This window comes from Mus musculus, chromosome 12 (assembly GCF_000001635.26).
Source record: "Mus musculus strain C57BL/6J chromosome 12, GRCm38.p6 C57BL/6J".
NCBI lineage: Eukaryota > Metazoa > Chordata > Mammalia > Rodentia > Muridae > Mus > Mus musculus.
This window is the reverse complement of record NC_000078.6, coordinates 115,941,936-115,956,145: the sequence shown is the minus strand read 5'-3', so window position 1 is coordinate 115,956,145 and position 14,210 is coordinate 115,941,936. Positions and strand designations below refer to the sequence as shown.

The 14,210-nt window shown below is 38.8% G+C and overlaps 1 gene segment (V, D, J or C) and 1 further gene; both read left to right on the top strand.

Annotated features, from left to right (window-relative positions):
- The window catches only part of Igh (immunoglobulin heavy chain complex), a 2,751,187-nt gene that overhangs the window by 53,809 nt on the left and 2,683,168 nt on the right, over positions 1–14,210 (top strand).
- On the top strand, positions 3,315–3,608 carry Ighv1-82 (immunoglobulin heavy variable 1-82). The segment is given in 1 exon segment: positions 3,315–3,608. A coding segment is annotated over 1 exon segment (294 nt).

Genomic DNA, 14,210 nt, shown 5'->3' with positions numbered 1-14,210 from the left:
TGAGCTGCTTCAACATTTTACTTGTTTATATGTATAGTCTACTCCTGTGTACCATTATTGTGTATGTCTTTTCACTGTGTCTACTAAACAATGTAGGGTGATTTACCTCTGATCACAAGTGCTCTGCCCCAGTTGTAGTCTTATGAAATCAGGAAAGAGACTGTTGACTACTGTCATCACATTTTTAGAAATGGGAACTGCAAGAGTTGGGTCGAACTGCAAGCAAGGTGGAACCTGACTTCAAGTGGAAACATTATAGTAATATTGACACAACTTAAAATCATTGATGCATAATTCATCATCCCCAGGTAAAAAAAATCCATTTCTCTCTTCAGTGGAACTCTGTAAACACTGAAGTAACATGGATAAGTTCTTTCTTAAACCAGAGAATGCAACTTCCGTTGAAGCCATGAGAAACCTATTTTCAGAGGAGCTAATGACCAGCAGATGGCACAATGAGGTCATGAATTCACATAGGGAGATGAGGTGGATATGGAAGAGACACTGTGCCCTCTGTGGGTTTTTTATTAAGTGTACTAACTGATCTGCACTGTGGTGCTTAACATGTGATGTCTCCAGGCTCAAACAGAATAAAGATTCTTTGTTAAACAGTTCCCAGATTTATGTTCACTTGTTTTTTCTTTCTTTTTTTCTTTTTTTGAGCTCTTCCTTTTTTATTAGACATTTCCTTCATTTACATTTCAAATGCTATCCCCTTTCCTAGTTTCCTCTTTGAAAGTCCCCTATGTCCCCGCACCCTGCTCCCCAAACCACTCACTCCCAATTCCTGGCCCTGGCATTCCCTTCTACTGGGGCATATTATCTTTGCATGACCAAGGGCCTCTCCTCCCACTAATGTCAGACTAGGCCATCCTCTGTTACATATGCAGCTCAAGAAATGAGCTCTGGTGTTCACTTGTATTTATTTGTTTTTATATTGGTTTAAAAAATGATATAAAAAGCGATACAATTGCTTCCAATAACTGATTTCCATACTCCCAACTATTTCCAAATCCTTCCTACCTCCAAATTCATGCAAATGCACACTCTTTTTTCTTTCTGAACATAAGCCCCCCAAAAAACCCAGAAAGAAATTTAAAGGGGGATTAAAAACAAGCAGAAACAAAACTAAAAATGAGACACACAGAGAAAGCGAGAGAGAGGGAGAGAGAGAGAGAGAGAGATTGAGAGAGAGAGAGTAAAAACAATATTTTTATTTATTATTTTTGCCAATTATCATTGGAAAGTCTTCATAAGATAAGTGTGGTTAAAGCCCATGTTTTGAGATCTTATAAGCCCTAGTAGTCTCCAGTTGTATTGCTAATGATCATGTTGTCAAACTGCCTTATAAATATTTATGCTTATAACCAGTATATTGTCTGAGTATTGATCACAGAGCCTCATATGTGCTGTGTGTAAACATTGATGTAGACATTCATGAGTGGTCAGAGTGTTGAGAATGACTGACAGAGTATTCAGGAACAGGTGATTCAATGATACCAACCTCTCACCCAAGAATCAAAGACCATCATAAAACGTGGAAAAGAATGTAAGATACAGAGAATGGGGTTAAAGGACATGAACTCTTATCTCCATGGACTTAACTGTTCTTAGTGTACACATGAACTCTCAGTACCTAGATTTACCAGCACAGGTGCACAGAAATCAAACCCGTGAATATTTCCACATGAGAGACCTCGAAATGAATGAGCAGGTAGACATGTCTACTGGTAAGCTTAGCCACATCAGTTAAATGCCGTAGAATTGAAGTACATAAGTCATCCTCTGAGGTTAATGTGTCCCACTTGGTGCAGGTGTATTCTGCTATCACCACTAAGAATAATGTTAACAATTACAAAATTACAACATGGAAGGGAGGTGCTCTTGAGGAACCACAGCAAGCTGGGGGTCTCTTGGCATTTGATGACTGGTGGGCAAAATATCATGTCTTTGTTTTGGGGAAGATTTCTGGAGGTTCACTCTTTACTAGTGACGAGCCTATCTATGTGTATATAGGTAGTAGTAATTAAATTCACTGTGTCTTTAGCTAATGAAGCAGAAGAGGTCAGGATGTTAGGAAAGAGACTTACTGGAAAGTTCCAAGGGGAAAACAGGGACCTAGTGTTGGTAGATCGTGGTTCAGAGAGTGGTGGTTGATCATAGCATATTTCATATATGATTGAAAATTTCAAAGAATAAAAATCCCTATGAAATATAGAAATAACAACTTTACAAATATATAGAATTTTTATAGAGGTGTATTTTGTACAATGTGCATATTTCTCCAGTAACATCTTGTTCCTCCTATTTTCCCTCTTTTCTACTTGACAGTTGGAACATCATCATGTATATGTAAACATAGTTGTCTATTGTTATGAAAATATATGTTAATAATAAGAGTAACATTTAATGTTTTTGATTTTGAGATCATATTAATTAATATAGTTATATCTAATTCCATTCATTTTTTCCAGAATCAGTGTAAATTTCTGGTAAAAATCATTTATTTGAAATCTATGACTTAGTGATAAAATCCTTTGTTGACACATCTATAGTTTATATCTATAATTTAGTTAATCATGGTATTGGTGTAATAATCACTGATGTGTAAATATACATGTACTTTTATCCATTTTAGTGAATTTTGAAGTACATAACCTGTGGTAAAGGCAAATATTACTTGAACGTATCTTAAAGAAGGTTCTAATATCTAAAGTTAGCCACTTTTGGAATTTACCATCAGATCATCATCATCATCATCATCATCATCATCATCATCATCATCATGATGCTCACAAAGCACCATCGCTAAATCCATGTGTTAATATTGTCCTAAAGTGGAGCAGCAGACTCAGGCCAAAAATTTATTGAGAACTTAGTCCCTGAAGTTACATCCACAACATCTGGCCAGGGCTCAGGGAAAGTGTTTGGGATGCTTTTCCTCAGGGAGGATTATGACTTGGACCCTAGCATCCTGCTGCATGACCCATGTGCCTTTTCAGTGCTTTCTCCCTAGTTCTTCTCCAGCTGGACTAGGTCATTAACTAAGAAATGCACTGCTCATGAATATGCAAATTACTTGAGCCTATGGTAGTAAATACAGGCATGCCCACACTGTGAAAACAACATATGACTCCTGTCTTCTCCACAGTCCCAGAACACACTCACTCTAACCATGGAATGGCCTTGTATCTTTCTCTTCCTCCTGTCAGTAACTGAAGGTAAGGAGCTCAGCAGTTCCAATCTGAAGAGGAGATAGGGCCTGAGGTGACAATGACATCCACAATTTCTTTCTCCCGACAGGTGTCCACTCCCAGGTTCAGCTGCAGCAGTCTGGACCTGAGCTGGTGAAGCCTGGGGCCTCAGTGAAGATTTCCTGCAAGGCTTCTGGCTACGCATTCAGTAGCTCCTGGATGAACTGGGTGAAGCAGAGGCCTGGAAAGGGTCTTGAGTGGATTGGACGGATTTATCCTGGAGATGGAGATACTAACTACAATGGGAAGTTCAAGGGCAAGGCCACACTGACTGCAGACAAATCCTCCAGCACAGCCTACATGCAACTCAGCAGCCTGACATCTGAGGACTCTGCGGTCTACTTCTGTGCAAGACACAGTGTTACAACCACATCCTGAGAGTGTCAGAAACCGTGGAGGAGCAGGAAGCTTCCCTGGGCCTGAGATGACAGAAAGATTAATCTTTAGACTTGCTCAGAAATCATAATTACTTTGTAAACATCCATCTATGAATAAAGTGATGCTGTTTGGAGAAACCTACACCTTCTGAATCTCTTCACCTGTGACCTGTTTCTTATTCAATAAAACAATAAAAAGCAAAAGTGTGTTTTTGCATGATAAAAATATTACTGAATCCTGAGTGACTAGAACTTTTTTAAAGTTGTTGGGAATAGTCTGTAATAGAAATTTGATCTATGTGCAAGCCACCAACATTTGGTCAAACAAACAATGCTTTATAGTCTTATGTAACTTAGTGACCTCAAGTGTGTTAACTCTTGTCCCATGTTCTAGCAGAAATTCCTGTCTCTTAGAAGGTGAGAAATACTTATATCAGATTGCAGAGGCAAGCAAATATAATAAATGTAGGTTAGTCAAAATATTAAATAACATTTTATTAAACTTCTTTACCAACACAATGTATGCACCTGTTAAATAATGTAGTTTCTGAGATTATACATAAGTGTTTGAATCCATATTTACTTCCTTCTAAGAATCAGTAATTATCCCTATATTCACTATCCTTTTTAGAACATGGACCTCTACTGATACATCATCAGCTTTCATAGTTCATTGCATACCTGTTGCTCAGTTTTGTTCTGCAGGGTATGTGTGAACATGTGTCTCTGCATGCACATGTGTTTCTTCTGTTTGTTTCATTCCATACGTATTTGTTTGCTTTTCCTTTATCTTACTTTGTTTTTGTTTTTATTACATTTATTTTCTTTTTTACATTTTTAAAAAATTAATTTATTTTTACACTCTATATTTTATTTCCACCACCCGATACTCCCTCCAACTCCTCCACATCCCATACCTCCTCCCCACCCATGTCTCAATGTGGATGTCTCCATCTCCACCCTACCTGACCTGTAAACACCCTGAGTCCTCCAGTCTCTTGAGGGTTAGGTGCATGATCTCTGGATGAATGCAGACATGGACGTCCTCTACTCTACTCTGTGTTGGGAGCCTCATATCAGCTGGTGTATGCTGTCTGATTGGTGGTCCCGTATTTGAGAGATCTCAGGGGTCCAGATTAGTTGAGACTGCTGGTCCTCCTATAGGATAGCCCTTCTCCTCAGCTTCTTTCATCCTTCACTAATTCTACAACAGGGGTCAGCTGCTTCTGTACATTAGTTGCATGTAAATATATGCCTCTGACTTTTTCAGAAGCTTGTTGGATCTTTCAGAGGGCAGTCATGATAGGCCCCTTTTTATGAGTGTTCCATAGCCTCAGTAACAGTGTTAGGCCTTGGGATCTCCATTTGAGTCAGATCCCACTTTGGGCCTCTTGCTGGTCTTTCTTTTCCTCAGGCTCTTCTCCATTTCCATCCCTTTAATTCTTTCAAACAGGAACAGTTATAAGTCAGAGTTGTGATTGTGAGATGGCAACCCCATCCCTCACTTGATGCCCTGTCTTCCTGCTGGAGATGGGCTCTAGAAATTCCCTCACCCTACTGTCCAGCATTTCATTTAAGGTCCCTCCCTTTGAGTTCTGAGGGTCTCTTACATTCCAGGTTTCTGGTGCATTCTGGAGGCTCCCCAACCTCCTATTTCCTGTGGTTGCCTGTCTTCATTCTTTCCACTGGGCCTCAGGGCTTCAGTACTTTTCCCTCACCCAATACCAAATCATTTATGTTCTTCTTTTTTTTTAATTAGGTATTTTCCTCATTTACATTTCCCATGCTATCCCAAAAGTCCCCCATACCCTCCCCCCCACTTCCCTAGCCACCCACTCCCACACTTTGGCCCTGGCATTCCTCTGTACTGGGGCATATAAAGTTTGCAAGTCCAATGGGACTCTCTTTCCAGTGATGGCCGACTAGGCCATCTTTTGATACATATGCAGCTAGAGTCAAGAGCTCCGGGGTACTGGTTAGTTCATGATGTTGTTCCACCTATAGGGTTGCAGTTCCCTTTAGCTCTTTGGGTATTTTCTCTAGCTCCTCTGATAGGGGCCCTGTGATCCATTCAATAACTGACTGTGAGCATCCACTTATGTGTTTGCTAGGCCCCAGAGTAGTCTCGATAGAGACAGCTATAACAGGGTCCTATCAGCAAAATCTTGCTAGTGTATGCAATGGTGTCAGCGTTTGGAGGTTGATTATGGGATGGATCCCTGGATATGGCAGTCACTAGATGGTCCATCCTTTTGTCTCAGCTCCAAACTTTGTCTCTGTAACTCCTTCCATGGGTGTTTTGTTCCCAATTCTAAGAAGGGGCAAAGAGTCCACACTCGGGTCTTCCTTCTTGAGTTCCATGTGTTTTGTAAATTGTAACTTATATCTTGGGTATTCTGGGTTTCTGGGCTAATATCCACTTATCAGTGAGTACATATCATTTGAGTTCTTTTGTGATTGGGTTACCTCACTCAGGATAATGCCCTCCAGGTCCAACCATTTGCCTAGGAATTTCATAAATTCATTCTTTTTAATAGCTGAGTAGTACTCCATTGTGTAAATGTACCACATTTTTGGTATCCATTCCTCTGTTGAGGGGCATCTGGGTTCTTTCCAGCTTCTGGCTATTATAAATAAGGCTGCTATGAACATAGTGGAGCATGTTTCTTTCTTACTAGTTGGAACATCTTCTGGATATATGCCCAGAAGATATTGCGGGATCCTCCGGTAGTACCATGTCCAATTTTCTGAGAAACCACCAGACTGATTTCTAGAGTGGTTGTACAAGCTTGCAATCCCACCAACAGTGGAGGAGTGTTCCTCTTTCTCCACATCCTCGCCAGCAACTGCTGTCACCTGAATTTTTGATCTTAGCCATTCTGACTGGTGTGAGATGGAATCTCAGGATTGTTTTGATATGCATTTCCCTGATGATTAAGGATGCTGAACATGTTTTCAGGTGTTTCTCAGCCATTCGGTATTCCTCAGGTGAGAATTATTTGTTTAGCTTTGAGCCCCATTTTTAATGGGGTTATTTGATCTTCTGGAGTCCACCTTCTTGAGTTCTTTATATATATTGGATATTAGTCCTCTATCTGATTTAGGATAGGTAAAGATCCTTTCCCAATATTTTGGTGGCCTTTTTGTCTTATTGACGGTGTCTTTTGCTTTACAAAAGCTTTGCAGTTTCATGAGGTCCCATTTGTCGATTCTAGATCTTACAGCACAAGCCATTGCTGTTCTATTCAGGAATTTTTCCCCTGTGCCAATATCTTCGAGGCTTTTCCCCACTTTCTCCTCTATAAGTTTCAGTGTCTCTGGTTTTATGTGGAGCTCCTTGATCCACTTAGATTTGACCTTAGTACAAGGACATAGGAATGGAACAATTCGCATTCTTCTACATGATAACCACCAGTTGTGCCAGCACCATTTGTTGAAAATGCTGTCTTTTTTTCACTAGATGGTTTTACCTCCCTTGTCGAACATCAAGTGACCATAGGTGTGTGGGTTCATTTCTGGGTCTTCAATTCTATTCCATTGGTCTACTTGTCTGTTGTTATACCAGTACCATGCCGTTTTTTTATCATAGTTGCTCTGTAGTAGAGCTTTAGGTCAGGCATGGTGATTCCACCAGAGGTTCTTTTATCCTTGAGAAGAGTTTTTTTTTTATCCTAGGTTTTTTGTTATTCCAGATGAATTTGCAGATTGCTCTTTCTAATTCGTTGAAGAATTGAGTTGGAATTTTGATGGGGATTGCATTGAATCTGTAGATTGCTTTTGGCAAGATAGCCATTTTTACTATATTGATCCTGTCAATCCATGAGCATGGGAGATCTTTCCATCTTCTGAGATCTTCTTTAATTTCTTTCTTCAGAGACTTGAAGTTCTTATCATAAAGATCTTTCACTTCCTTAGTTAGAGTCACGCCAATGTATTTCATATTATTTGTGACTATTAAGAAGGGTGTTGTTTCAGTAATTTCTTTCTCAGCATGTTTATTCTTTGTGTAGAGAAAGGCCATTGACTTGTTTGAGTTAATTTTATATCCAGCTACTTCACTGAACCTGTTTATCAGTTTTAGAAGTTCTCTGGTGGAATTTTTAGTGTCACTTATATATACTATCATATCATCTGAAAAAAGTGATATTTTGATTTCTTCTTTTCCAATTTGTATCCCCTTGATCTCCTTTTGTTGTCGAATTGCTCTGGCTAGGACTTCAAGTACAATGTTGAATAGGTAGGGAGAAAGTGGGCAGCCTTGTCTAGTCCCTGATTTTAGTGGGATTTCTTACAGCTTTTCAACATTTACTTTGATGTTGGCTACTGGTTTGTTGTACATTGCTTTTATCATGGTTAGGTATGGACCTTGAATTCCTGATCTCTCCAAGATTTGTATCATGAATGGGTGTTGGATTTTGTCAAATGCTTTCACCGCATCTAATGCGATGATCATGTAGTTTTTGTCTTTGAGTTTGTTTATATAATGGATTACGTTCTTTTTATTTTGTAATTAAATAAATAAACAGAATGAAGCTGGGAGAAGTTTGAGGCAGTGTTGGGGAATGGGAATCAGTATTCAGAGTATATTGCAGGAAGAAATGTATTTTCAATAGACACAGATATTAGAGAACTTTAAAATTTAATAAAAAAACTAATTCTGATAATATCTTCATTGTGCAAGTATCCCATATGCTCAAGTGCCCATACTTTAGCTCTCATGTCTTTGTTTAAATTATTCAAAATATAATCAGAAGCCAGCCCTGAAAGGATTTAAGGATAAGGCACTTGTCATGTGCATAATTATAATATGTAAAATATGTGGGGTTTTGCCTTTCTCATTTTCTCTGACTCTCTGTCTCTGTTTCTCTCTCACTCTGTCTTTTTCTGTGTTTAAGTGAGTGGGTGTGTGTTTGCTTTTTTTATTGTTTTTAGATTCTGTTTGCTAATTTTATAAAGAAACAGTACAGATGGGAGAAGATTCGAAGGTATTAGGGAATGGAAACTAGTACTCAGAATATATTTCATGATGCCATCTATTTTCATTAATACATAGAAAAAATAATTATAAAATATTAATAAACAAAAATTTCTATCCATTGTGTAAATTTCCCATATGTTCGAAAGTCTCATGTCTTTGTTCAAATCTTTAAAGTGTATTCAAAAGCCAGGAAGCATTTAAGACATATGTAAACTGTGAAATGCTTAGGTATAATAAAATACATAAATAAAATGTTTGAGTTTTAGCCTCTCTCTCTGTCTCTGTGTCTGTCTGTTTCTGTCTCTGTCTCTCTCTCTCCTTATGTGTGTGTGTATGTGTAATTACGCTTGTATGTGCTTGCTTGTGTGTATATTTTCAGTAATGCTTTTTCCATTATTAATCTCTAGGAGCACAGAATAATTTCTACTAGGAAATCTTTTATTTTTGAATGGCATCCCTGAAGGTGACATGGAGGGAAACAAACCATGTAAAGTTCAGAATGAGAATGTGTTGCACATTCACTTTGTCAACCTGGATTGGACTTTGAGGAGTCTGAGCACAGACACTCATTGTAGGTGTATTTCCACCACATAATAATGGAATTTGGAAAAGTGTCTCCATGTAACAATAATTCCAATAATCATTTCAAATATAGTTGTACAGTAAAGCTTAAAGGGTGGTTATATAGAAACACTTTAATAAATGTCTCATGAACATGAGTGTACTTCTATTGCTAAAGCCTAGAGTTTAGTGTGGTTTCTGAACAACAGATTACAGACGGGCATAAAGTATAAATGACACGTCTCTTAAAGATGGTCATAAACTAATGATGAAAGAGCTTGGGATAATCATTCTGGGAAATTAGAGTGTGTTCTGTCTCCACAAATAGCCAAAGATCACTAAGGGCTTTTTTTTTTTGCTTGTTTATTTTCTTTCTTTCTTTTTTTATTAGATATTTTATTCATTTACATTTCAAATGCTATCCCCTTTCCTAGTTTCCTCCCTGAAAATTCCTTATAGCCTCCCCCATCTGCCTGCTCCTCAATCCACCCACTGCAGCTTCCTGGCCCTGGCATTTCCCTATATTGTGGCATACAATCTTCACAAGACCAAGAGCCCCTCCTCCCATTGATGGCTGACTAGGCCATCCTCTGCTACATATGCAGCTAGAGTCACTAGTTTGTTAAGAACCTCCACTCTCAGCTTTCTGAAGAGACTACAGTTATTTGTGTTTTTTTTCCTTCCTTGATGCTTCATACTTCTGTGACATTCCTGTAAGAAAAACAGCAGGATATTGGAGTAGAATAAGAAATGTTGATAAATGGAATCGAATTAAAAATCCAGACAGTGTAAACCCATATGTCGGTGGAAACCTTGTTTTTTCATAACAAATCCAGAAATTTAAAATTATTGAAAGACTCATCAGCCAATTGTTATTGTCTAATTAAATCTGTATTTAGAAGAATACAAATAAATTCATATTGGCATTAATTCACTATTCTAAAAACCAAGATGATCAAAACCTCAATATGTAATCAGATAACTTGAGCCAAAAGAAGAGAATGTGGGGAAGGGCTTAGAACTCATTGGTACAGGATACAACATCCTGAAGAGGACACCAAACACAGGGACTAAGAAACAGAACCATAATCAGAGATCTGTCCTTCTGGTTGGCGCCAGCACCGGGTCACCTTGGGCATGGAGTTGGAAGACACCCCCAAGTTCCCTAGAGGACTCTCCATGTGATCTTAGGACCACTGACTGGACAGCTCTACACTCCTCAAAGGAGACACCACTTCCAGGCACTGTAATACACCCAGAATCTTTGACAACAGGATCTCAGGATAAAAGGGGTTTGGTCACACCAGTATTTCAGGGTCTCAGAGGAACTTGACTGCCAAGAACTCTGACACACCCAAAATCTCAGGTTCACAGGAGCCCACAAGCAAAGGATCACAGAACAAGCTGGAATCTGAGGAGGCCTGAATCAACTGGGGTTATAGGAAGGACATGTTCCAATCAGATATATTGAGGACAGAAAATACTTGAGATAATCAGATGGCAGGAGGCAAGCATAAGAACAGAAGCAACAGAAACCAAGGTTACTTGGCATCATCAGAACCAAACTCTCCCACCATAGCAACTCCTTGATACACCATCATACCAGAAAAGCAAGACATGGAGGACTAAAAGAAGGAAATACAGGGAAACACAGGTAAACAGCAAGAAGCCTTTAAAGAGGAAACACAAAAATGCCTTAGAGAGTTACAGGAAAACAATACCAAACAGGTGATGTGATTGAACAAAACCATCCAGGGAAGTAGAAACAATAAAGAAAACCTAATGGGAGATAGAACTTTGGATATGAATGAAACTCTGGATATAGAAACCCTAGGAAAGAAATCAGAAACTATAGATATGAGCATCAGCAACAGAATACAAGAGATGGAAGAGAGAATCTCAGGTGCAGAAGATTCCATAGGGAACATGGACACAACAATCAAAGAAAATGCAAAATGCAAAACTATCCTAACTCAAAACATCCAGGAAATCCAGGACACAATGAGAAGAACAAACCTACAGATAATAGGAGTAAATGAGAATGAAGATTTTCAACTTAAAGGGCCAGCAAATATCTTCAACAAAATTATAGAAGAAAAGTTTCCATACGCAAAGAAAGAGATGCCCATGACATACAAGAAGCTTACAGAACTCCAAATAGACTGGACCAGAAAAGAAATTCCTCCTGACACATAATAATCAGAACAAAAAGTGCACTAAATATAGACAAAATATTAAAAGCAGCAAGGGAAAAATGTCAAGTAACATATAAAGGCAGGCCTATTAGAATTACTCCAGACTTCTCAACAGAGACTATGAAAGCCAGGCGATCCTGGACAGATGTTATACAGACACTATGAGAACACAAATGCCAGCCAAGTCTATTATACCCAGCCAAACTTTCAATTACCATAGATGGAGAAACCAAAGTATTCCATAAAAAAACCAAATTCATACAATATCTTTTCACAAATCCAGCCCTTCAAAGGATAATAACAGAAAAAAAATACAAGGACAGAAATTATGCCCTAGAAAAAGCAAAAAAGTAATCCTTCAAAGAACCCTTTAAGAAGACAGCCACAAGAACAGAATGTCAACTCTAACAACAAAAATAATAGGAAGCTACAATTACTTTTCCTTTATATCTCTTAATATCAATTGACTCAATTCCCCAATAAAAAGACATAGACTAACAGACTGGCTACACAAACAGGACCCACCATTTTGCTGCTTACAGGAAACCCATCTCAGGGAAAAAGACAGACACTACCTCAGAATGAAAGGCTGGAAAACAATTTTCCATGAAATTGCAGTTGGGACATAGATGTTCAGATTTGAGAGTTCACCGTGATGGATTTTTCCTTTGATGAATATGTCGTGTCTTCCCCATCGTTTTTCATAACTTTTGGTTGAACATCTACTTTATTGGATACTAAAATTGCTACTCCAGATTGTTTCTTGGGACTATTTGCCTGAAAACTTTTTTTTTCCAGGTTTTTACTTTGAGGTAGTCTCTGTCTTTGTCACTGAGGTGTGTTTTCTGTAAGCAGCAAAATGCTGGGTCCTGTTTACATAACCAACCTGTTAGTCTATGTCTTTTTATTGGGGAATTGAGTCCATTGATGTTGAGAGATATTAAGGACCAATGATTGTTGTTTCCTGTTATTTTTAATTCCATATTTAGATCCTGGATGATTTTGTACAACTACTTTACCTGTTTGGTTGTGTTTTCCTGCGTTTCTTTAAGAGATTTATTCGTGTTCTCTTTAAGGGTTTCTACTTGTTTCTTTGTGTACTCCTGTATTTCTTTAAGTGAGTTATTATACCTGTCTTAAATTCCTCTATCACATTCATGAGATGGAATGTTAAATCTGAATCTTGCTTTTCAGGTATGTTACGGTGTCAAGGGCTTGGTGTGGTGGAAGAACTGGATTCTGACTATATCCAGTAGCATTTGTTTCTGTTGCTTATGTTTCTAGGCTTGCCTGTTGCCATCCTTTTATCTCTAGTCCTAACTGCCCTTGCTGTCTCTGACTGGAGGCTGTAAGTTCTGTGATCCTGGTTGTGTCAGAACTTCTTGGGTCCGGCCGTATCTGTGATGCTGTGATTCTGGGATCCTGGGATCCTGGGATCCTGAAATCTTGTGTGTGCCAGATCTTTTGTGATCCTGGACCTGTTGAAGCACCTGGGAGTTGAGCTTCCTGTAGGTGTTGTGGGAAATGGGTGCAGAGCCAGAGCCCCAGATCTGCCTGTCCACTCTTGTCTTTTCTTGTCTTTTCTTTTAAGTTTGTTGAAACTGGGTTTCTCTGTGTAGCCCTTGCTGTCCTGGAACTCACTCTGTAGACCAGGCTAGCCTTGAACCCCGAAATTTGCCTGCCTCTGCCTCCCAAGTGCTGGGATTAAAGGTATACTGCCTTGCTACCTGTCCGTTCTGGTTAATGCTGGCTTATTTCAGCAATAAGTTCAGTATGATTTTCGTTTCTAAAGGCCAGACAGATCTTGATATACTTCAACATTTTAGTTATTGATATCAACAATCTCACTTCATCTACAATTATTATTTAAGTCTTTTTACTTTATCTATTAAGCAATATAGGGTGTGCGATGTACCCTCTGAACACAGGTGTTTTGCCCCAGGTGTAGCATTTTTAGAAATGGGAATTGATAAAGCTGGATTAAACTGCCACAAAGGATTAATTCGACTTTGAGATGGATATTATATTAACATTGGCACAACTCAAAATTGCTGATGCATAAATCATTATCGCCAGGTAATCTAGATCCATTTATTCCTTAACCTGAGCTCTGTGAACACTGAAGTTACAGGGACACTTTATTTCCTTTTTTTATTGGATATTTTCTTTATTTACATTTCAAATGTTTCCACTTTCCCAATCCCTCCCATCTCGGAAGCCCCCTATCCCATCCCCTCCCCTCTACTGCTATATGGGTATTGCCCCCTCCTGCCCCCCTGCCCTTGTATATTGCTTCACTGGGGAATCAAACTTCACAAAATCAAAGACCTCTTCTCTCATTGATATCTGACAAGGCCATTCTCTGTTACATATGCAGCTGGAGCTATGGTTCCCACCATGTGTACTCCTATGTTGGTGGTTTAGTCCCTGGAAGGTTTGGGCACTCTGGTTGGTTGTTCTTCCTATGAGGTTACAAATTCCTTCAGTTCCTTCAGTCCTTTCTCTAACTCCTCCATTGGGGACTCCATGCTTATTATAATGGTTGCCTGTGAGAATCCATCTCTGAATTTGTCAGGCATACATTATTTCTTAAGCCAGACAGTCCAACTTCATTGTGAGCTATGACAAACCTAGTTACAGGGGAGCTCATGACGAGCAGGGCTCATCATGAGCCTAATAATCCACATAGAGAGATGAGCTGTGTGTGAATGGGACTCTGTGTTCTCTGTGATTTCCTTTCTTTCTTTCTTTTTTCTTTTTCTTTCTTTCTTTCTTTCTTTCTTTCTTTCTTTCTTTCTTTCTTTCTTTCTTTCTTTCTTTCTTTCTTTCTTTCTTTCTTTCTTTC